The 25251-nt window shown below is 41.9% G+C and overlaps 1 protein-coding gene and 1 pseudogene across 1 annotated transcript; one reads left to right on the top strand and one right to left on the bottom strand.

The window, feature by feature from the left end:
- Nucleotides 1-25251, bottom strand: part of LOC129408747 (interferon-induced very large GTPase 1-like) — a 51955-nt pseudogene that overhangs the window by 5765 nt on the left and 20939 nt on the right.
- LOC129408605 (zinc finger BED domain-containing protein 4-like) lies at nt 6302-8405 on the top strand. The gene is made up of 3 exons (XM_055152552.1): nt 6302-7190; nt 7360-7612; nt 7766-8405. Exons 1-3 carry the CDS (start codon nt 7054-7056, stop codon nt 8174-8176), a joined length of 801 nt encoding a protein of 266 aa, XP_055008527.1. The 5' UTR covers nt 6302-7053; the 3' UTR covers nt 8177-8405.

Below are 25251 nucleotides of genomic sequence, written 5' to 3'. Positions count from 1 at the left end.
TTCACCAGAGGGTTCTTGTTCTGCTTGAACATATCTGGCCCTGTAGTCCAACATCAAGAGTTTATGAAGATAAACCCAGATGAGATCACTCTCACAAATGTTCTGGCCACTATTTAGAGCTGGAGGTATTTGAAGAAACTTGGCAGAAGTCAGTTTATGCTCCAATCTGTCCTGAAGGTTTAGTCTGTGTAGTAGTCCATCTCGTTGATGCTTTATTGTAGCTCTCTGCAAATTAACAAAATAATGTAAAAAAATATATATAATATAACACAATACAAATACAGCTGTAAAATCTTTTTGCCCTGAACAAAAAGATATTTTGTTTGTTTGCTTGTTTTTTAATTGATACAACTTTAGCCCATTAAATGAAAGATTACATTTCTCATGTAGTGAATACACTGGCTCTAAATTGAGATATGTGAAGCCCAGATATAATAGGGTTAACCTTAATCAAGACTGGAATTTGTCAAACTTTTGATATTTATAGTATTTTTATTTTACAAAAAAACTCCCAAAACAACAAAAAAACAACAAAAAACTCATGCTTTGGAATCTATGGACATAAATGTTAACTTACAAAACTAGCTGAAAATCACCATAAATAAATATTTTTCATACTTTATTCATCAAAAATAACTTAATTTAAAGTCACATGCAGCGTTATAGGCCTTTGCCATCCTTGCGACTGTGTGGAACATGTCACAGTGAAGATTGTGCCTCGTCTCTGCCTACATCACCTCGCCCCCCAAAGTCTTCATTACCACTGCTCTACTGCTCCATTTATTCCAATGACACAATTCTGACATGGCCACGCCTGCACGGTTGAAAACAGAGGCATGTGCAGGGGGCGCTAGTGAGCAGCGACATATGAAGATGTCCAGTTGCGTTGCTCTGCAGAGATACATGATTTTTTCATTTAAATTACTAACTATCTGACCTTTCAGCGTTTTCTACCACCACGTAAGACATCACTACACGGGCTGGTATCAAGGGAAAGAGCTGATTTGCAATGTCTGGAGCAAAAGGCAACAAAAAGTCTGAGCCTGCTAAAGTCATGGATAGCTCCACTCCAAAGTCCCCAGATACAGCTAAGCTAATGGCTGCGATCAATAGCTCCAAACAATCTGTGGTGACCAAGATAGATACACTGGATGCAAAAGTTGAGTCCAAGTGCCAAACGCTCAACGACTCAATTGACAAACTTCGCAACCATTTCAAAGAGCAACTTGAAGATGTTCGGACTGAATTTGGTGTTAAGTTTGACCCACTAGCCGCTAGTTTTTCAGATCACCAGACCCGGCTAACCAGCCTCGAAGAAGCTACAGACACGTGGTGGACTTGGAGGAGGAAGTTCGTTGTTTAAAAGCAAGTGTAGCAGCCCTCACGGAGAAGACTGAGGACCTGGAAGGAAGACAACGCCGCTGTAATATATGCATACTCGGGGTAAGGGAGAAGTTTGAGACCGGCACGCGACCTGTTGCTTCTGTGGCTAAGTTACTGCAGGAAGTTTTGAGCCTGGATGCGGCTCCTTCACTGGACCGGGCGCACCGCGGTATGCAGTCTGGCGCCGGGGGAGGACAGAGACCCAGGCCGTTTATTGTCAAGTTTCACTACTTTCAAGAAACGCTGGAGGTGCTCCGCAAAGCGGCGAGGGCCGACCCTCTATTCTAAAACGGAGACAAAGTTCTCATCTTCCCGGATCTGCTGTTGCGAAGAGGAGGGGAACTTTCAGGGCGTCAGGGCGTGAGATACGGGATACTCTACCCAGCCCGGCTGAGGAGCTCTGGAGGAAAAGGTCTTTACTGACCCTGGCGCTGCCAAAGATTACATCATGAAGCATCTGGTGCAGAGCGATCAACAAGATGCCGGTTGAGCATATAAAGGTACTAAATTAATAGCAACGGCTCAGCCATGACTTTGAATACACCTTCACTGAACATTGATTTATAATGTGAATTGGTATATTTTGTATAATGCAATGTGAGGGTTGTTTTTCTTACTATATTTTGTCAGATAGACAGATTTTTCTAATTCTAGTTTGTCTCTGTTATGGGCAAGTTGTGTTTAACAGCAGAGGAGTAGAGAACAAAGTTTACATGTTTCAAACGAGCTCTTTTGGGGGGGAGGGTTTTGGTTGTTTCTCTCTCCGTGTTCTGGGGGAGAGGAGTCAACTTTTTTATTTTATTATTTTTTTTCAATTTTTTTTTTTCTTTGTATTATTATTTATTTACATATGTTTCTGGCCACAGGTTCTCATTTACATTTCTATCTCACTTTTCTATTGTGCACCCACCATGATTGCCCTTATCCAATGTATACATGTCTGCTCCCCCTAATTTAATGCACACCCCAGGGCCTCGCTCTACAACGTTTTTATCATGGAATGTAAAGGGGTTTAACAACTTGGTTAAGTGTAAAAGGGTATATGCACATCTACGGACCTTTTAACCCAGATGTTGTTTTTTTTTTACAAGAAACACATCTGCGCTCTGCTGTTATCACATAGTTTGTTTTCGCAGATGGGTCCGGTCAAGTGGTAATGGAGGGAAACAGGGGCAGATTTTTGACATTCAAATGTCTCTTATTCAGAAACTAGAGGGACTATTGAAATAAGTAAAGTATCAGAATGTAGGAAAGAGTTACACTCCAACAGGGTCAAGTTAAACCTGTGATATTCTTTCAAGTTGTTGACAAAAAATTTAAAAACTCATGTCGGTAACAGAGGGAATGAAATATGCAGCACTTTTTGGGCAATAAATACAAACAGTGATAACTCTTGGTTCTCACTTACATATCCTTAACAAACTTACATATTTGTATCCTTAACAAACTGGTTTGAATTTGTATTTCTTGATATAGAATTTGCTTCAATAAATTTTCTACCATATGGTACAAGATTAGGTTGAAAAACCTCTTACTTTTTGAGTAATGAGATTTTTTATTAAGAAAGGTCATGGTAACGGAGGGAAAAGTAACGGAGGGAAAATTGTTCAAGCAAGTAGAAGGTGCAGGATTTTACATAATTTGTCAGATTTTTTCTTCCGAATACTTTAATGTTACTTCAAAATGAAAGGAAACTTTCTATAAAATATGTCAGTCCTTCCAAGCAAAATTTTTATCATTTTAAATTTTTTTGGGGGAAAAATCATGTAACTTCATCAACAGTTCAAAGATCGAATAACACAAGATGTGATGAAATACATCAATTTATTTACATGATTAACTTTTCCTTAAGAACCAATATTTATATATATGATATATGCAAAAAGTATTAATCAAGAGTGATTATAAAGTTCATTCAAGTTCCAGTTCACGTCTCCATACTTGGAAACTACACTCTTAAAGTCACAGTCTGTAAGTCTCAATAGACCAGTCCTTGTTGACGACGACAGAGCGGGTGCACATGGTTAGCATGGCTAGGAGATGACTAGTAAATTCCCAATGTTTGTCATGTCCATTCAAACACTGTAAGTAAGTAAGTCTTTATTTATATAGCGCTTTTCACAGACATTTTTTTGTCACAAAGCTGCTTTACAGAGCATTACATTCAGCATTATAAATTCACTCTATAAGCTACTACTGTTGTAGTCACACAGAAGCGCAGCTGCCATGTCAATCGGCGCCAACAGTCCCACCGACCAACACTCACACACAGTGTGGGTGAAGTGTCTAGCCACTAGCACCAGTGCTAATTTTCACCTGTCAGGTTCATTGATTGGATTTAACTGACCTTGACTATCAACTGTTCTGGAGACCTGTAGCATGTTTTGGGTAGATGGGAGAAACCAGAGCAAACCCTCCAGACACAGGGAGAAACATGAACACACAGAAAGGTCCAGGCGACCCGGAGATCGAACCGTGCCGCCACTGTCAAGGTAATACAACAAACTGAATCAAAACAGCAAACTGCAAACTTGAAAAAGTAACAGAGGGAAAATTACCATTTTTTTAGACTTGTAAAACACAGGTTTTACCAGGTACTATCACCTAATAGTTTTAATTTTCATAAGTATACTACCTAGAGATGTAGATTAGTCAAAGATGAAGCTTGAAAGTCAACCTGAAGAGGATTTGCAGGTCTTTGAAATTTGGGAAGTAATTCTTGTTCACAGCCTAAGACTTGTACATGTGACATGGTCTGTTTAAAACGTATGTAGAACCAAAAATGGTACAGAAAAAAGGTCAACAGTTTCATAAACTAGAGTACATATGTATCTGTTGAATATATTTTTATATCAAATGCATTAACTTGAATTTTTGGCCTTGCTGTTTACTTCTGCTTGACTGGGCCCTAATGTATTTTGATTTTTGAGGTGGCGCTGTTAAGCCATTTTGCAACATACATTTTTGTGATCATCAAAAAAGAACAAAATCTAATTTTGTGTTGAATAATATTGACTTTTCATCAACGTTCAGGGGGTCAAAAATGGCCTCAATCGGGCTGGAAGAGTAATTGTAATAAAAATAAATAAAAAAAGAATAATAATGGATTTTTTTTTCTGCTACTCCTCTATTCATTCCCATGTGACGATATCTGACATTGTCACACCTGCACGGTTGGAGATAAAGGTCTGTCCTCACTGAGTTTTCTTTTCAGTATGATGTGGGGAATATGTGTGCCAAATTTCAGTGGTCTAGGACAAACTTTTTTTTTTTCATAACAGTTAACCAAAACCCATGGATTAAACCATGGATTATTATGGAAAATGTTGGGTGTTGCCATGGCAACCCAGATGTCCTCATTGGCATTTTTGTTCAGTATGGCAAGAAGGATGTCTGTGCCAAATTTCAATTGTCTATGACAAAATTGACTAAAATTGTGTCCCCATTCATTTCAAGGGGCGCTGTAGATGTATTTAAAAACTTGTAAAAGTTTCTATGGAGTCCATCTCTGCATGTCAGAGATACGCACATTTTTATACTTCTCAAAATGGCCAGTTTTTGCAGGTTAGTCATACATAATCTAAATTCATAATCTATAATTGTACATGGACCTAGGTTACTGTGGCTTTACTCTTACTACTTTAACTAAACACTGTCTCGTTTGGCTGCATCGTTATGCACACGTGCTCCACATATATTATATATTTACCACATCACATCTGGGAATTACACTGTTACTGGGACTGAGGAGGAAAATTTGGTTCATGTCGTCAGTTTGACTTCAACTTGATTTTTACTATCCACTGTCCTTGGCTCAGGTCTAATAATAAAAAAAATCCTATAATGGCAATAAGCCTCTGTAAAACATTTTTTGTCACAGTGCATTTCTATAAACGGACCGCCAGGCTAATGCCCAGAGAAAAGCTGCGTGGCATTGTGTGTGAAACTGGCTTAAGAGATATTTTTGGGGAAATTTTCTAAAACATTTGTTGAAATTTCACCATCACCAAACCCAAAGTCATATTCCAACTTGATCATCTTTACCTGGACTTGGGTTTAGTGTCTTTCAGCCAATTTTAAAGTGCAATGAAAATTGTGGTTGGAGATGTCCTAAGGATGACGGTGTCTGTTGTCATTCCCGGGTTTTGACTTCGTGTTGGCTTTTAGTTTGTAGCACACAAAAAGACCATAAACTTCAATTTTTTAAATTTAAGACACATAAAAACATACCCCATTGTAACTTGGCTTCAGTTTTCTCGAAAGTATCTGGAATGTATTTCTGGAAAGTACATGTAAAATTCAGGTTTTTTAATTGGTAATTATGGGGTTAAAATCCTGATGATGATTATTTTTTTTTAAATAAATGTTATAATTTAGTTGAGAGTAGGAATAAATCTTTGGATGTAGTAGAAAAAAGTATATAAAAATTAGGGGTGTCACATTATCGCGATTAATTAATTACAGCCATATTTAGCGCGTTATGTTTTTTAATCGCGTTAATCTCACTTTTAATCTCTAACTTTACTGATTCTGTATGCGAGATGCCTTACTATAAAATCCGTTTTTATGTGTTGAGCTCCTTGTGCTTGAATTGTTGGGGGTGGAACCATGGTCAGTCACACCCTGTTTGCAGGGCAAGGTGAGGAGCGGAGATAAAAGATAGGAGAGGAGACGTGACAATGGAGGAGCATTTGACAGTTGGACCAATGAACGGGAAATTTACATTTCACAAACGCCCCGACGGCACCATTAATAAGGGTAAAGTCATATGCCTTCTGTGTAAGAAGGAGTTTGCTTACCACCGAAGCAACTCAAGTTTAGCCCATCACATCAATGCAAAACACCCAGCCGCGAGTGTAGCCACGGCTAACGTTAGCAGCAAACACATTAGCAATTTAGCAAGCCAAAGCACAGCTCTTCGCCAAACTACACTGGAGGAAAACACCACGCGTTTGAGCAAGTCTCCTACCGACAGGCTGACGAATGTTCTTGCCAAGTGGATAGCGATGAACTGCAGGCCGATAAATATAGTGGAAGACGAAGGGTTATCAGAGGTGTTGCAAACTGCGTCCAATGACCCGTCATACAAGCCGCCGTGCAGGACTACAGTGACCACCAAAATCAGCAAGATGTACGACAGCGAAAAGAAAAATAAACTTGAGATTTTGGTGGAGGATTCGCCCAACTGTGTTGCTATAACCGGAGATCACTGGACCTCAGTTGGCAACCACAGCTATTTGGGGGTGACCGGACACTTTATTGATGGTGAGTGGAGCTTTAACTCATTTGCACTGACAGTCATGAAAACAGACACCAGGCACTTCGCTGATAAATGCGCCGAACAGTTCCTCAAGGTGGCGAATGCCTGGGGAATTGAAAACAAGATATCCACCATCGGTACAAACAGCGCAGCAAATATGCTGGCTGCTATGAGAGCGCTTCCATACGAGCACATCGCCTGCAATGCTCACATTCTCCAGAGGACCATCACGGTCTGCCTCGACTGCAGTGGGTTTGTCGGTGTACTGGCAAAGTGCCGCAAGATTGTTGGCCATTTCAGACAAAGCCCTGCGAGTACCACAGAACTTAACAAGCAACAAGTAGCACTTGGAAAAAAAGAGCGAACAACTTATACAAGATGTACTGACCAGGTGGAATTCGACACTCGCAATGGTCTCACGCCTCCTACACAACCGAGAGGCTGTCCAGGCTACGCTGGACCAACAGAACAACCACAGATTGGTAATGCTAACCGAAGCTGAGTGGGGAAAACTGCAGAAGTTAGAGCTCCTGCTTGAACCATGCAGGTAAGCTCAAATAAACATCTGTCCATTTTAATGATATGAACTGCTGTCATATGTGTAATCTCAAAAAGAATGAACATTAGATAGTAACTTTTAAGGACAATTAAATTGGAAATCAGTTGCACTTTAAATATACAGCTAGGTTTATTAGTAAACTTGTCCACCTCTGTAGATATGTGACAGAGCTGCTGGGTGGTGAGGCCTATGTCTCTTGCTCTGTAGTGCTGCCTGCTTTTCGCCATCTGGACCGTATCATGGACATCACTGATGATGATCCAGCCTACGTGGTGAAGTTCAAGAATGCCTTCCAGAAGGACCTGGCAGCACGGCAAGCTAATGCCAACAAGACATGGTTGGAGGTCGCCACAGCATTGGATCCACGTTTCAAGGATTTGAAATGTCTTCCAAAACAAAAGAGAGAACAGGTAAAGACTATAAGGATAAGATGGACTAATGAGTCCAATTTATAATTGAATCAAACTTTATTTATAAGCAACAGAAAGTGCTTCATTAAATGAAATAAAATAAAGGCACTTAGTAATAATGACAATCATTCATTCATCCATTCATTTATTCAGGTGTGGACCAGTCTGGAGGACATGCTTCACACAGCAGAGTCCAGAAGAGCAACTACTCTCCAGCCCTACACAGAGGATGATGAACCAGCTCAGAAGAAGAGGAGGAGTGCACTCCTGCTGGGGTCCGACTCTGACTCAGAAGATGGAATGGAGTTTGGAGAGCTGCAGCGCTACAGAGCAGAGCCCAGCATCAGTATGGAGGACTGTCCCCTACAGTGGTGGTATGTTCATTCAGGAGCCTATGAAAAGCTGTCAGTCCTAGCACGCAAGTACCTGGCCTCCCCGGCAACCTCCATACCCTGTGAGAGACTGTTTAGCCTCGCAGGTCACATAGTGCAAAAGAAAAGGGCAGCCTTGCTCCCAGAAAATGTGACCAAGCTGGTCTGTCTCAGTGACTGGCTGAAGAAGTAAGAGGCATGATGTCAGCATAGCTGCTCTGTCCTCTGTAGCCTACTAGAAGTGACTGCTTGATGTTATATCAGCAGTTTATTTTGTGTTACACAATGTTACTTTTGATGTGTTAACTTACAGCACTGTGATGTGTTTGTTTTAATTTATTTTTTTATTATCTGAAGCAGAGGAAAAGCACCAAGTTCAGGGTTGTAGTGTTTTTGCTGTTTTTTGATAACTTACAACACTTTATAATGTGGACCTGATGTTTTATTTTATTTGTATTTTCTAATGATTTACAGTTTGTCAAAAGAACACAGCAGAATGTAAATGGTTCATAAAAAAAATAAATGACTTTATGAAGTATTTTTTTGTTATATATCAGTCTTTTGATCTGCCACAATAATGTAATAATGAATTTAAATGAAAATACCTGAAATTGAAGGCTTTTCTCAGCAATTTTTAGGTGAGATTAAAAAGCGATTAATTAGATTAATTAATTACAGATCATAATTAATTAATCGCTCAATTTTTTTAATCGCATGACAGCACTAATAAAAATATTTATCTATCTTCAGCTGTTTATTTGAGTGGACATTTATGTTCTTGGGGTTATTATAAGTTTGACTTTTTTCAGACAAAGTTGAAGCTTCCTAGGATAGCGGTTCCCAAACTGTACTCGTACTGCCAGGAGTAGACGGAGTGCCACAGGGGGAACATGAGGACATTTTTAGGGACTATATTTGTGCTTATGTTTAGGTCTGTCTGTTTTTACTCCGGACCACCAGTGTGCATCTATGTCCTGTTATAACTGCTGGACGTCTCACTGAGCCTCGCTATGACACTGATCACATCTGAATAAAATGTGTTCATAAAAAAGAAAAATCGTGGGCATAATCGTGCAGTCGTGACTCGTGTTGTGAGCACGTTCAGTGTTCAGCCTCATGTGAACACATGACGCTCTATCATGTGATCTTATTCTGCCACTAAAACTCTAAACTAAAACTAAAACAGAACAAAACCCAGGTTACTTAACTAGGTCACTAACTCAGTCCATGTCTGGCTTCTCACCTTTTAAAGTAAAATAATGGCTGTGCTCAGAGTTTGTGACTTTACAAACTCTAACTGTGCTTTAAATTATTATTTATCATCAAGAGATATACATTTTTCCACAACTTTCAAAAAAAGAAAAAAAGAAAAAGAAGTATTAATTTTGAAAGGTTGCTGAGTGCTGATCATCTAAGTGGTAACTAATGCCCACAAGACCATTTGGCTTTTTGTATAGAAATTTCTTTATAAAATTTAGATTTATTAGTTAATTTATGTTTAGTTTATGTGTGTGTTGCTGCTCCAGGCTTTGTACTTCAGTTTAAACTGTTGTCAGATAAAACATGGTCACGCACCTTCGATGTGAGCTCCAGTTCTTCGTTGTTCTTTGTGAATTGTTCTAAGAAAATAAAACAAAAAAACATTTCGATTATTGTTGAACATAAAATATTTATATATTATCTGTTTTTAAGAGTCACCTGTGTCCGGGCCTCTTGGTTCTGGTTCTCTCTGTTCTGGTCCTTCCCTCTGGGGTCTCCAGTGGTACTCTGGATCATTCTCTGAAACCATGACATCTATCTTTTCCAGAAGAGATGATATCTCTGCTGCATCTTTAAAACTTTTGGAGCAAATGTGAATTCTCTGTGCAGCACAACTATAAAAGTCTTCCAGTCTTCCTTCACATTGTTCGTTGGACTCATGAGTGACTATTGTGATTAAATAGTCAAGAGCTGCTTCCCCAAAAGAAGACTTGAGCCACTGCACACAGGACTCATACTGGCTGACGTGGTGTCTGTGAGGGAGCAGCAGGAGAAAGGCAGAGACGCCTTCATCTGGTGGAAAGTGGTCGGGTTTTTTGAGATCGAGGAAATCATAAACCCTGAAGACTCGACCACACAGATCATACAGCAGAGACGAATATGGTTTATTCTCTTTGTCTGAGCCCAGTAAGAGATTTGGACCAGACTCAACAGCATCAGGATCACCAAATATGACAAATGTCCGCTCAGGGATCACTGGAACAAAAGAACCGTATTTAAATATTAAAAGTTTTATTGCAAATCCATTTACTTAACAAATAAGTGCATTTGAAGAAATTGCTGCTACTTTTCTTTACCTTTATCTTCAGAAGTTACTTGGTCCATCTCACATTTCTCCATGGGGTCGTCTTTTTCCTTAAATAACATTACATTACCATGAGTTATTTCAAAATAGCATTTAGTTTAGGACACAAGATTATTATGCAGTTATATAATATATAATATACAGTAAATCATTATAACAATTTCTAGAATTATATTTACTGCAAAGCTTTGTTTGTGGCTTTGTAATGATAAATCTTACCCCTATTGTATGGTCTGCTTCTTTCCCCTTTATGTGTACTGAAAAAAACAACACAAAACAAAAAACAATCAAATATCTGTTTCTCATAAGTGATCTGGAAAGTTACAAGACTCAAAGATTGAAATGTGTCTTATTTCATAAGAGTTTATTTAGTCCTTTGTCCCATACTGTGTGAGAGAAAAAGGGGGAAAAAACAAACAAACAAACAAAAAAGTGATTAGGGGCAAAGTGATGGATATTGAATTACTTGTAGTTTACTTAAGTCTTTTATCATTTCATGTATTCATATAAAAATAGAGGATTTAAAGGGCACTAAGTAATTTTGAGGATAATCTTAAAATACTTACTTATTCCCTTCAACACAAATGTGTTTTGGGTTTATTTTTGGTAGTATTTATTCAGTGCAGACATATACCTCATAATAACTTTGTTCATAATTGCATTATTTTTTTTTTTTTTTCTTGACCAGAAAAACATTTTTTCTATTAGACTGCATAACTCAAAGTCATGTGGTGTCCAGCACCCAGTGGCTCCAGACCAGGGAGTGTGTGCTCAGGTAAAAACCTGTGTCCTCGATGGTCCTGGGCTGTTTATTGGCCCGAGCCAGTAACGAAGTAACTGGCAACGGCTATTGTTCTTTCGCCGGTTTCTTACGCTCTATTATTGGCCCGAGCCACTTACAAAGTTAGGGGCGAGGGGTATTGTTCTTCGTCAGTTTCATTTTGTTTTTTTCTTCCCCACATTGAATCGCATTTTTGACCCCCTGAACATGGACGAAAAGTCCCCAATGGGTATCAGATCGACCGGCGAAAAAAGTCAATCATTGTGCACCCCTATGATGAACAGGAAGTCGGCCATATTGGATCAAAAATTCGCCGCCGTTTTGACTTGGGTGTCTACAAAAACATTCAAGTCCCCGGGGTTTGGTCCAAATGAGCTCAGATTTGAAATGTCACATCTAGAGACATATAAACTCACAAAAATCATCAGAAGGATTTTTGATACTTGGTTCGCCCGTAGCACGCCGCCGAAAAACGCCTTCATTTCCTGTTTTTTCAGTGACCTGTCACAGCCACAGGCATTGTCCTAGAGAACTCAAATTCAAATCAGAATTGTGTGATCCAGACCTGAATGTAATGAAATATGAAATCTAATAAAAGTGAACTCTATAGTGCCCCCTAGCATAGACATCAACATTATCGGATTTGGACCAAATTCGGGAATTAAATCCTATGCATGATTACAAGCAAAACAGTGTATTACGGACAAGGTGCATTTTCCACCATTGGTCAGCAGGGGCGCAAAGACTTCCCCAAAAAATAGTTAAAAAATTATTACATACACATGTTTAATCGGATTGTGCTGAAATTTGAATCACTAAGGCATGACCACGGCTTGAATATAATACACTATAAAACATATGAAAAGTGAACTCTATAGCGCCCCCTAGCATAGACATGACATGTCAACATTGTTGGATTTGTACCAAATTCAGGGAATAAGTTCTATGCATGATTATGAGCAAAAAAATAAATAACGGACATGTTGCATTTTCCACTGTTGAACAGCAGGGGCACAAAGACTCTTAAAAATATTTAAAGGTGCATTATGTAATGTGTCTAATGGACGAGCTGGGGCGGATGTTGGGAAGAGAGGGTGGCGTGTCGAGGAGGTCGCGAGTCCCCAGCGGTTGCGTGGGAGGGGAGTGCGCGCCGGGGCGAGGGCCACCATCGCCGCGCGCGGCTTTAATTGTGTTTTGTTTCTATAAACGTAAACAAATGAACACAAATGTATGTGTCTGTTCTGAATGTGCAGCATGTATCTAAAGTCTACAGAAGAAGACACAAGGAGAGAAGACTTCTGCTTCAGATCTGACTGAAGTAGAAATAATAATAATTACATATGGGTACTTGTTGTTTGTGGGTATAACTTTTTTTTTTTTTTCCCTGCAGTGTTACACAGCTTTATAACAAAATATGAACATATATTCAAAAACAAATCAGTTCTTCAGTGACAATGGCTAACTGAAGGGGGTACAATCCTGATCTTGAAGGAAGGTCTCTCCACAACATGTCCTCAAAGCCCAGCAACATCCCCAGTCGAGGTCATCAGCTCTTCGTCTGCACTGTAAACAGTGTTGGTGAAGCACTGCTTTCCCCTCCTTAAGCTTCGGACAGTTTGCCAGAATTTCTTTGAGGCCCGATAGCCCTCCTCAACAGCCTCTCCAAACTCTTCCCAGCTCCGAGTTTTTGCCTCTGGGACTGTCAAGTCAAAAAGCCCAGCCCCTCTACTCCAAGTCTCACCTCTCCTCTCTCCTCTCCTCCGCTCCCCTTCTTTATTAGTTGATTGAAGTAATTTTTAGACTGGCCAGTAGATGGCAGCAAAAAAAAAAAACAAAAAACAAAAAACAGGTGTGTCTCAATCATTTAATTAGGCTCAGGTGCGTAAACCAAACCAAACAAGGAATGTGAGTGAAAACAGAGACACACCAGTGAGGAAATTAACCTGAAACATTAGTTTTTTAAGTTCAGTTAAAATAGGAAATGGTGTGAGATCAAATTTAAAGTACCACTAATAAAAAAAATAATAAAATATATATATATATATATATATAAAATATATAATATAAAAATTGTGAACTACGAACGTGAACTATTCACTTTGAACAAGTGTGAACTGAACTTTGAACTAGTTCATGAAAAGTGTGAACTTGCACAACACTGCCTGTTACCAGGGTGAACTCTAACACACGGCGGCTGAGCTGTGGGGCAATGAGCAGGCCCACACCAGCTCACCGCTGCTCCTCACAAGCAATGCCAGAGAAATGGAGAGTTTTTTTCAGAAAGTCTGTTGGAAAATTTTATAAGAAATTTACTTCCAGACCCTGGGGGTGGGCTGTCACTTTTGAACTCCATTAATAATACAGAACAAAGGCCTAAATACCCTTATTAAATAATCACTGCCTGTGTTTTATTTTTTGGCAGAGGGGGTCTTATATTGGTATAATCATATTATAATAAATATTATAATCGTATGTTATATGCAAAACCAATTAATGAGTTAAAAAGTAGAGTATAACGCACTTTTATTGGAAATGTAAATGAAAGAGCCAAACATTTGTTGTGCAAACAGCATTTCTTTCACTGTGAGTAATAAACACGACACTAGTAATAATTTCTAGATCAGTGTTATAAACTTGGTCTGATATTTCTTGGGAAACAAAGGGTTAATATAATGGAATGGAAATGGACCAATCACATTTTTTCTTTCAGTGGCATCTGGGTAAATCAGTTACTCCAGCACTGAACTAAAAAAACAAGCTCAGCTCAGGGCGCACGGCTGGTCCGGCCAGAGCCGGAGCCCGCGGCCGGAGCCGGAGCCGGAGCCGGAGCCGGAGCCGGAGCCGGGAGCCGGACCTGCGGCTGAACCTGCGGCTGAACCTGCGGCTGAATGCGGCTGAACCTGAGGCTCTTGGAGGCTCGGACTCGTTGCATCTCACGTGATCAGAAAAAAGTTTAAAAAAGTGTAAAGAAAAGACATCAAACTTAAAGAAACGCTTGCGGTGGACTTTTTCAAAATAAAAGCCAGTGAGAAACACGTTTACAGTAAAATAAATAATAAAAACTGCGTTAACGGCGTTAAAATAATTGTCAGCGTTAATGACTTAATTAGTTAACTCAAAGTTAACGCATTAACGTGCCTGGCCCTAATATATATTATATATATATATATATATATATATATATATATATATTATATATATATATATATATATATATATATATATATATATATATATATATATATATAGTATTATGACCTTACCCTACCTAAACCCAACAGGAAATCGGCCACATTGATCCAAACCTGTTTTTTTGAAAAATCATACTTCTTGTATCTTCATGTTAGATTTTCATTCAAAAGGCTTGAAAATTGGTCAGAATAACACAGATGCATGTGCAATCACAGATTATAATTTAGATTTTGTATTTTGTATAGTATTATCACAGTAATAATATTTTAAAACAGAAGATTTTTTGTTCTTATGAGTGCTGATGACAATGCTGATTTGTTCTTCCAAACGAACATTTTCGGTTAAGAAAACATTTAGTAAATGCCAAAAATGTTTGTAAAAAAGCCCTTAAGTACAAATGTGTTCATAAAAATGCTTCATGAATGAGGCCAAATATTACTAATTGTGAAATGACAAATAGAAGTATATTTTTTCAAACTCACCTTTGTCTTAGGTCCTTCTGCTGCCGTGCCACTCTTCTCTCCTCCTGTTTGCTGCATGTGGAAAAGTGTTTAAGGCTTTAAATGATCTACAGGGGCCTGCAGAAAGCAAAGCCACGCCTCATACATGTTGACCGCTTGGATCAGAAAGTACGTGATTTATCAGAAGTCAAAACCTAAATACAAGTTTACAAACTTAAAAATTATTCTTAAAAAAATAATTGCTATAGAATTTTGGTCAGTGGCAAGTGGGGGTAGAATATTTTGAGAGTAAGAGAGATGTGAAACACATTTATAAATGAATTTCAGGATTCTTTTTTAATTAAGTCATCTTATAGTCTGTTTAATTTTATATTCAGGCCTTATCATTTGCTGTTATGGATTATATTATAATCTAATATTCTCAATTTATCTGTGGCGTGCTTCTGATTTAAATCTTTGGAATCGCAAAAACAAAACAAAAAAAAAACTTTTTTTTTTTGTTTTTGTTAAGCACATCAAATATGCACCGTATTTGGACATCAAGGAACATTTTTTGATCATCATCATCATCATCATTATTTATTTTTTCATTTGTTTATTTTTTTTTTACTGTTTTAGGCTCATTCAAAATTTTTACTTGAGTAAAAGGGGATTCATTTTTTGTGCATTTTTCTTGGTAAAGGTCAATAATTGACTCATTCGTTTTTGTGCATTGGTAGATTTTGTGTCATGTGAAAGACTCACGTTTATCGTTAAGCAGATCATAAGTGCACTGAATCTGGACATGCATTGCAAATTTTATTCACTGTATATTTAACTTTCTCCCTAAAACAACACACAGAGGCTAAACATGTGCTGACAGTGACCAAAATCACTCTGCATGTTTGTTAGTGTGTGTGTGCATGTGAGCACATGCATGTGCATGTTTGTGCACGTGTGAGTGTGTGCACATACATGTGTGTGCATGTACATTAGACAATAGAATAATTCACAAAAAAAATCTTTAAAAAAATGAGAATAAATTAGCATTTTGAAGCTCTTTTACACGAGGTGACCAGAGAGGCTGTATGTGGTGTAACCCTGTTTCTCTGAGGTCACCACACTCTGTGACTGCTCCTCTGTGTCTGGGATGGACCTGCACTGGACCTGCACTGGACCTGCACTGGACCTGCACTGGACCTGCACTGGACCTGCACTGGACCTGCACTGGACCTGCACTGGACCTGCACTGGACCTGCACTGGACCTGCACTGGACCTGCACTGGACCTGCACTGGACCTGCTGTGTGAAGAGCAGCAAACACCAGAGCTGCAGCACAGGATGTGTGACGTTCATTTGGTTTCAAGAACATCTCTTTTTGTTCATAGATGAAGCTCGTCCAAATAACAAAAGGCATTCTGTGCAGTGCACTGGGGTGGTCACAAATCTGATTAAGGTTTAAAAAATATGATTTATATTTTGGGAGCTTTACATGACTTTAATTTGACTTCATGTGTGTTCTAAAGCTGGGGTTCTTAACCTTTTCAGTCTTGGGGCCCAACTTTTTCTGAACAAAGTAACCTGGGGCCCGATCTCATATTAAATGTATTATATTGTACTGATTGTGGGGCCCCCAAGGAGGTGGTCCCAGACCAATTCTGGTTAAGAATCACAGGTCTCTAGTGTGTGTTACGCAGTATTTCCTCAATACACATTGGTGAAGATAGAATTTTCCTTTGTGTGGCTGTGGACACCAGAGAAAAAAAAAGAGTGGTCTCTCAAATTCTTCTGGAGGTCAGTGCATACTTTACTTTGTCCTTTTGACAAGCACAGATCCATTCTTTTTGGTGTTAAAGAATATACCACAAATGATTCCAAAACACACATCCTCCTCACACATCCTGCACAAAGATGCACATTTACAGATCAGAACAAGGCAGTTACAGTGCTGGTTGACAAAAAGAAGTGTAACATACGGAGTATAACATAACACCCTTATCACTCACTTCTGTACTGTAAGAATACGATGTTTTATTGTATTTTCTTAAATTTGAGAATACTTGTTCACTGCTGCTCCCCAAGACTGTTCCACAGTTTGACCCCACACAAATACTTTTCCTTGGAGTTCAGACGGTGTTTAAATTAAACGTGATTTACAATTGATAAAATTACTTCTGCCGCATTCTCTGCTGTGTTTATGCACATGCACAGAACACGAGCGTTTGCACATTTGAGTAGCCCTGTCAAGATAACACATTTTGTCGGACGATATATCGCAATATACTGTGATAAATGATAATATTGAGACTACAGTACCACTGACACAAAAACAGTGTAGAAGGATCAGAGGGTTGGTGGTTCAAATCTCGCTCTTAACATAAAAAAACAAACAAAAACATCACCGGTTGAGTGGTCAAATCCTCTGATTTGACCACTCAACCGGAGTTGATCCATCTCCCACAGATGATTGCTGTCGTTGTGTCCTTGGGCAAGATACTTAACCCACCTCGTCCCCAGGGTCTGTGTACTCTTGTGTGTGAATGGGTGAGTGGTTCCTTAATTAATGTACGACTCTTTGAATGCCTTGAAGGTGGAAAAGCACTGCATAAAACTGTGACCATTTAGCAAGTTAACAGAGGCATTATCGAGACATGTTTTATTGTGTAGATAATAATAATACAATCAGATTACCACAACAATATTGTGCTCATAATTTTGTTCTTTTGTCATTTGAACGCAGCCTATTTGAACTTTTACTCTTTGTGCTCTTCTGCAGTGCCGTCCTTCTGGGGTTTGGTCAACTCGGCGTGGAACCTGTGCGCCATCGGAAAGAGGCAGTCCCCCATCGACGTGGAGACCAGTCACATGATCTTTGACCCCTACCTGACCCCGATCAAGGTCAACACTGGAGGACGCAAGGTAAGACCTGCTGTGTGCTCATGGAAACTCATCTGGCCTGACACGAGCTGTGTGTCTGTTGTCAAGGTAGAAGAGAAAACGATTGGAGCACTTCTGTCTGTTTGGCTTAACATTGTTTTGGACTGACTGTTTCCAAGTGTGAATTGTATGAAAATGAATGCAGTGGATTTAAAAAAAAAATTGTGATTAGGCTGACAAGGGTTAAACACAAGATTTTACATGTTTGTTTTGAAGTAACAGTATCTTCACCAATAACAACATATTAAGATATTTAATATGTTTCAGTTTTGCTCTGAGTCTACCTCTTTGCTCTCCATGCCAAGTCACTCCCCCTACAGAGCGCAATCACACTCTGATATGCAAGTATTTCGTTAATGAATCTATTTGCACATCGCATCAATTTTGTGAAGCTGCCCAGGCTTTTCAAAGGCTTTTCAAAGACTTCACACAAACGTAGAACGGGCAGAGACTGTTATCAGTCTAAATGCTGGAAGCTCAAAATAACTTCATGAATATTTAGTGCAGCTCTGTCAACACAAACAACGAAAGTTTCAGACACTTACCAGCCATGTTTCAGCCGTTGGAAGATTTATTAGAGTCTATTATATTTGACTTGTATGCTAATCACAAATGTTAATCATTCATTGGCATTTAATGAATATCTCACTGCACAGAATCCAAACTGTGATTTTAAATGCAACTGTACTTTTGTACAATGTCATTTGTTATTGTTTGTAAATATCAGACCAGATCTGACAGTGCAGATCAGGACTGGGGGATGTTCTATCAAAGTGGTTTAACAAATCCAGGCTGATCCTGAAATCCTGAGCTGAATCTAGCTCCATCTTTAGCTTAAGCCTCAAGTCGTTCCATGACAGAAATAAGCCTGGATCTAAGCTAATTCAGACCTGGAGTTTAAGCTGCACTTGGTGCTCTTGGTGACTCTGGGCCAGAGCAATGGAGCAAGATCTGACTAAAGGAGAGAAGAACCACAGCGCTCACCCGCAGAGTTTGATTTGGACCACAGAACTTTCTGGTCATTCTGATCTGAGGAGCGAGAGGAAAGACATGACTCCCCCCTCCTCTCCTGTTCGCTCTACGCCTCTCCTGATCGCTTCATGGATAGAGAGGCTGGCTGCGTACTGTGGAGCCCGGCCCGGGAATGAAGTTGCCTGACTCTTCCCGATGTGCAGTAGTACGTGCAGAGCTTAAATTCCGCTGTGTGTAAAAGTAAAGCTGTAACAGAACTCTAATGTAGCCTAGAAGAAATGATAAAATCTGCACAAAGGTGTTTGCAGTTTGGCAGGGAGCAAGACACGAGGGAATGAAAAGAGAGAGACGTGATGAAGGAGCAAAGAGACAGAACCCACAGTCCAAGAGTCCAAACCAGCGTCTGCACTGCCCCTCACAACACACACGTGCAACATGATTTGAATGAAACTATGGCCATCGGCTTTTATATGGTTTGTGCCTTTGTGAGTGAAGCGTCCACACACCTGTGCCCCCCTGTCCACGCGCACGTGTGCGCCGTGTGCCCTGTCCGCGCGCACGTGTGCCCCTGTCCACGCGCACGTGTGCCCTGTCCACGCGCACGTGTGCCCCTGTCCACCACGCACGTGTGCCCCTGTGTGTGATGAACGGGCTGAAACTTTTGACCAAACTGTTTCTTTAGACATTTTTGGAGACAAAGCTAAAATAATCTTGACACTTAGTCTGGTCCCGACCAGAGATTTGTTTTCAGTTGCTTATTACTGCTGCAACTCAGCGCCACCTCTGGTCAGTCACTTTGGTGGAACTGAACTGAGGCTTTGATAAAGCCTGGACTGGCCAAATAAGCCAGACTTTGGGTTTAGCTCGCTTCATGGAATACCCCCCACTCGCATATTTGAACTGTTTATGCAGATTTACTTTATGGAGAAGCATGGCCGCTGGTGGCCTAAAGGTCACGTGTCACCCCTTCTTTATCTCCTTGGGTTTTATTTTGACTAGTAAATGAAGACTTGTACATTTTTGCTTTAATTTATCTGAACTTAGATTTAAAAAAAGCCAAAAAGTCTGTTAAATTATCACAATGATATCGTTATCACAATACAAAACTTAAATATTGTGTATTTTTTCTGATATGGTGTCGCCCTAGAGTTGAATCCCTCATAAATCCTGTATTTCTGTTTTCATCTTTGAACATTTGATCAGAACGCCCCGGTAATGACTGCACCTGTCACACTCCTGAACGATCCTCACACACTCACACACACGGGCCCATCTGATATGAACTGTTTATGACCCGCTGCTCTGATCAAAATTAAGATTCATTTTTCCACTGCACATTTCCATCAGAATTCCATTAGGCGCAGTGTGTGTGTGTGTCTGTGTCTGTGTGTGTGTGTGTGTGTGTGTGTGTGTGTGTGTGTCTCTGTGTCTCTGTGTGTGTGTGTGTGTGTGTGTGTGTCTCTGTGTGTGTGTGTGTGTGTGTGTGTGTGTGTGTGTCTGTGTGTGTGTTTGTAGGAGCCCTGATAATAAGCCCTTCAAAGATAAAGCAGTTTTTATCAGATGAGAGAGAGAGACAGGTGCTTTCATCCGAGCAAACAACAGAATAATCAGGATAATGTCACAGGTTCAGACAGGCCTTGGACAACACACGGGTTTGGCACAAAAAAAACACAGTCCCTTTGTACATTTAAACAAATATACAGTATATACGCTATTATTATGATGACTGACCTCTTTAACTGTCGAATGTCAACTAACCTACAGTGGTTGTATAAGTGTCAAATTTCTCAGGCAAATGTGGTGTTTCAGATTTAGAATTTCAACCGAAGAGCCAATCCGGAGCGAGGCTGTTGAAGGAAATGTTCCTTCCTGCCTGCACCACACACATGCTCACTTCCTGTATGAGAGAGATAAAGAGTGAGAGAAAGCAAGAGAGAGAGAGAGAGAGAGAGAGAGACGCATGCTTTCATCCAAAAAAACAAAAACAAAAAACAAAAACAAAAAAACAAACAAACAAAAAAATAGGTGCAGGAACAGGACATGAGGACAATGCTGCAGGGACAGACATGGGTAATGAAAAAAAACACACTGCCAGTCAAACGTTTGGACACACTCTCTTATTCCATGTTTTGTTTTGTTTGTTTTGTTTGTTTTGTTTGTTTTGTTTGTTTTGTTTGTTTTGTTTGTTTTGTTTGTTTTGTTTCTCGAGCTCTCTGACTCTCTGGCTCTGACTGTTTGGCTCTCTGACTCAGACTCTCTGACTCTCTAGTTCTGACTCTCTAGCTCTCTATCTCTCTGGCTCTTACTCTCTGGCTCTGACTCTCTGGCTCAGACTCTCTGTCTCTCTGGCTCTGACTCTCTAGCTCTGACTCTCTAGCTCTCACTCTCTGGCTCTCTAGCTCTTTTATTCTCTAGCTGTCTGACTCTCTGGCTCTCTAGCTCTCTGACTCTCTGGCGCTGACTCTCTGGTTTTCTGTCTCTCTGGCTCTGACTCTCTGGCTCTCTGTCTCTCTGGCTCTTACTCTCTAGTTCTGACTCTCTAGCTCTGACTCTCTGACTCTGGCTCAGACTCTCTGACTATCTGACTCAGACTCTCTGACTCTCTGTCTCTCTGGCTCTGACTCTCTGTCTCTCTGGCTCTCTGGCTCTTACTCTCTAGTTCTGACTCTCTAGCTCTGACTCTCTGACTCTGGCTCAGTCTCTCTGACTCTCTGGCTCTGACTCTCTGGCTCTCTGTCTCTCTGGCTCTGACTCTCTAGTTCTGACTCTCTAGCTCTGACTCTCTGGCTCTCTAGCTCAGACTGTCTGACTCTAGTTATGACTCTCTGGCTTTCTGACTCTCTAGCTCAGACTGTCTGACTCTAGTTCTGACTCACTGGCTCTCTGGCTCTTACTCTCTGGCTCTTACTCTCTGGCTCTGACTCTCTGGCTCTGACTCTCTGGCTCTAACTCTCTAGCTCTGACTCTCTAGTTCTGACTCTCTGGCTCTCTAGCTCTGACTCTCTGGCTCTCACTCTCTGACTCTCTAGTTCTGACTCTCTGGCTCTCTAGCTCTGACTCTCTGGCTCTGACTCTCTGACTCTCTAGTTCTGACTCTCTGCTCTGACTCTCTAGCTCTCTAGCTCTGACTCTCTGGCTCTGACTCTCTGGCTCTGACTCTCTGGCTCTCTCTCTGACTCTCTGGCTCTGACTCTCTCTCTGACTGCTCTGCTCTGCTCTCTGGCTCTGCTCTCTGACTCTCTAGCTCTGACTTTGACTCTCTAGCTCTCACTCTCTGACTCTCTCTGACTCTCTGGCTCTCTAGCTCTGACTCTCTGGCTCTGACTCTCTGACTCTGACTCTCTGACTCTGACTCTCTGGCTCAGACTCTCTGACTCTCTAGCTCTGACTCTCTGCTCTGCTCTCTGGCTCTGACTCTCTGGCTCTCTGACTCTCTAGCTCTGACTCTCTGACTCTCTGACTCTCTGGCTCTGACTCTCTGGCTCTGACTCTCTAGCTCTCTAGCTCTGACTTCTCTGGCTCTGATTCTCTGGCTCTGAAGCTCTGGCTCTCTGACTCTCTACTCTCTCTGACTCTCTAGTCTCTGACTCTTTGGGGCTCTGACTCTCTGACTCTCTGACTCTCTAGCTCTCTGAGCTCTCTGCTCTGACTCTTCTCTCTTCTGATCTCTGGCTCTGCTCTGGCTCTCTGGCTTTCTGACTCTCTAGCTTCTGACTCTGATCTCTCTGACTCTGACTCTCTAGCTCTGACTCTCTGGCTCTGACTCTCTGACTCTCTGGCTCTGACTCTCTGACTCTGACTCTCTAGCTCTGACTCTCTGGCTCTGACTCTCTGGTTCTGACTCTCTAGTTCTGACTCTCTAGCTCTGACTCTCTGGCTCTCTAGCTCAGACTGTCTGACTCTAGTTCTGACTCACTGGCTCTCTGGCTCTTACTCTCTGGCTCTGACTCTCTGGCTCTGACTCTAACTCTCTAGCTCTGACTCTAACTCTCTAGCTCTGGCTCTGACTCTCTAGGTCTGACTCTGACTCTCTAGCTCTCTGACTCTCTGGCTCTCTAGCTCTCTAGACTCTCTAGCTCTGACTCTCTAGCTCTGACTCTCTAGCTCTGACTCTGACTCTCTAGCTCTGACTCTCTGGCTCTGGTGCTCTGGCTCTCTGACTCTGACTCTCTGGCTCTGGCTCTCTGGCTCTCTGGCTCTGACTCTCTGGTCTCTGACTCTCTGGCTCTGACTCTCTAGCTCTCTAGCTCTGACTCTCTGGCTCTGACTCTCTGCTCTGCTCTCTCTCTGGACTCTCTCTCTGACTCTCTGGCTCTGACTCTGGCTTCTGCTCTCTCTCTCTGGCTCTGACTCTCTGCTCTGACTTCTGACTCTCTAGCTCTCACTCTCTGACTCTCTGTTCTGACTCTCTCTCTCTGAGCTCTCTCTGGCTCTCTGCTCTGACTCTCTCTCTGGACTCTCTGACTCTCTGACTCTCTCTCTGGCTCAGACTCTCTGACTCTCTGACTCTCTGACTCTCTCTCTCTGGGCTCTGGCTCTCTGTCTCCGACTCTCTAGTTCTGACTCTCTGGCTCTGACTCTCTAGTCTAGCTCTGACTCTCTGGCTCTGACTCTCTCTGCTCTGACTCTCTGACTCTGACTCTCTAGCTCTCTGACTCTCTAGCTTCTGACTCTCTGACTCTGACTCTGGCTCTGACTCTCTGCTCTGACTCTCTGCTCTGTCTCTCTGGCTCTCTCTGCTCTCTCTCTGCTCTGACTCTCTCTCTGCTCTGACTCTGACTCTCTGACTCTCTCTCTCTCTGACTCTCTAGTCTCTTGACTCTCTAGCTCTGACTCTCGGCTCTCTCTCAGACTCTCTCTAGTTCTGACTCTCTGGCTCTTGACTCTCTGGCTCTGACTCTCTGGACTCTCTGACTCTAACTCTCTGGCTCTGACTCTCTCTTCTCTGACTCTCTGGCTCTGACTCTCTACTCTGACTCTCTCTCTGACTCTCTGCTCTCTGCTCTCTAGCTCTCTGACTCTCTCTCTGACTCTAGCTCTGACTCTCTGCTCTGACTCTGACTCTCTCTCGACTCTCTCTCTGGCTCTCTGCTCTCTGCTCTGACTCTCTGGCTCTCTGACTCTCTCTCTGACTCTCTGGCTCTCTAGCTCTGACTCTCTGGCTCTGACTCTCTGACTCTGACTCTCTAGTTCTGACTCTCTGGCTCTGACTCTCTAGCTCTCTAGCTCTGACTCTCTGGCTCTGATTCTCTGGCTCTGAAGCTCTGGCTCTCTGACTCTCTAGCTCTCTGACTCTCTCTCTGACTCTTTGGCTCTGACTCTCTTCTGCTTCTGCTCTGACTCTCTGACTCTGACTCTCTAGCTCTCTGACTCTCTAGCTCTGACTCTCTAGCTCTGACTCTGACTCTCTGGCTCTGGTGCTCTGGCTCTCTGGCTTTCTGACTCTCTAGCTCTGACTCTGACTCTCTAGCTCTGTACTCTGACTCTCTAGCTCTGACTCTAACTCTCTAGCTCTCTGACTCTCTAGCTCTGACTGCTCTGGCTCTGACTCTCTGACTCTGACTCTCTAGCTCTGACTCTCTGGCTCTGACTCTCTGGTTCTGACTCTCTAGTTCTGACTCTCTAGCTCTGACTCTCTGGCTCTCTAGCTCAGACTGTCTGACTCTAGTTCTGACTCACTGGCTCTCTGGCTCTTACTCTCTGGCTCTGACTCTCTGGCTCTGACTCTCTAGGTCTGACTCTGACTCTCTAGCTCTCTGACTCTCTGGCTCTCTAGCTCTCTGACTCTCTAGCTCTGACTCTCTAGCTCTGACTCTCTAGCTCTGACTCTGACTCTCTAGCTCTGACTCTCTGGCTCTGGTGCTCTGGCTCTCTGACTCTGACTCTCTGGCTCTGACTCTCTGGCTCTGGCTCTCTGGCTCTGACTCTCTAGCTCTGACTCTGACTCTCTGGCTCTGACTCTGGCTCTCTGGCTCTGGCTCTCTGGCTCTGACTCTGGCTCTCTCTCTGACTCTGGCTCTCTGGCTCTGACTCTGGCTCTGGCTCTGACTCTCTGACTCTGGCTCTCTCTCTGACTCTGGCTCTCTGGCTCTGACTCTGGCTCTCTGGCTCTGACTCTCTGGCTCTGCTCTGACTCTCTCTGGCTCTGACTCTCTGGCTCTGACTCTGACTCTCTGGCTCTGACTCTCTGGCTCTGGCTCTGACTCTGGCTCTCTGACTCTCTAGCTCTCTGGCTCTGGCTCTCTCTGAGCTCTGCTGACTCTGGCTCTGACTCTGGCTCTGCTCTCGGCTCTGGCTCTGACTCTGACTCTGACTCTCTGGCTCTGACTCTCTGCTCTGCTCTCTGCTCTCTGCTCTGGACTCTGGCTCTGACTCTTGACTCTGACTCTCTCTGGCTCTCTCTCTCTGGCTCTCTGGCTCTGACTCTGCTCTCTGGTCTGACTCTCTGCTCTCTCTGGGCTCTGGCTCTCTGCTCTGACTCTCTCTCTGGCTCTGACTCTCTGGCTCTCTGGCTCTCTGGCTCTGACTCTCTGGCTCTCTGGCTCTGCTCTGGCTCTGACTCTGACTCTCTGGCTCTGACTCTCTGCTCTGACTCTCTGGCT

This window comes from Boleophthalmus pectinirostris, unplaced genomic scaffold (assembly GCF_026225935.1).
Source record: "Boleophthalmus pectinirostris isolate CB_2022bp ecotype Guang Dong unplaced genomic scaffold, ASM2622593v1 HiC_scaffold_17, whole genome shotgun sequence".
NCBI lineage: Eukaryota > Metazoa > Chordata > Actinopteri > Gobiiformes > Gobiidae > Boleophthalmus > Boleophthalmus pectinirostris.
Note: the sequence above shows the minus strand (reverse complement) of the source record. Positions and strands in the feature narration are given on the sequence as shown.

Excerpts from the sequence above, each read along its gene's own strand:
- LOC129408605 (XM_055152552.1), top strand. The coding sequence starts at position 7,054 with ATGGTCTCACGCCTCCTACACAACCGAGAGGCTGTCCAGGCTACGCTG. Across the intron at positions 7,191-7,359 it reads CTCCTGCTTGAACCATGCAG|ATATGTGACAGAGCTGCTGG; the intron begins GTAAGCTCAAAT and ends CCACCTCTGTAG. Across the intron at positions 7,613-7,765 it reads CAAAACAAAAGAGAGAACAG|GTGTGGACCAGTCTGGAGGA; the intron begins GTAAAGACTATA and ends TCATTTATTCAG.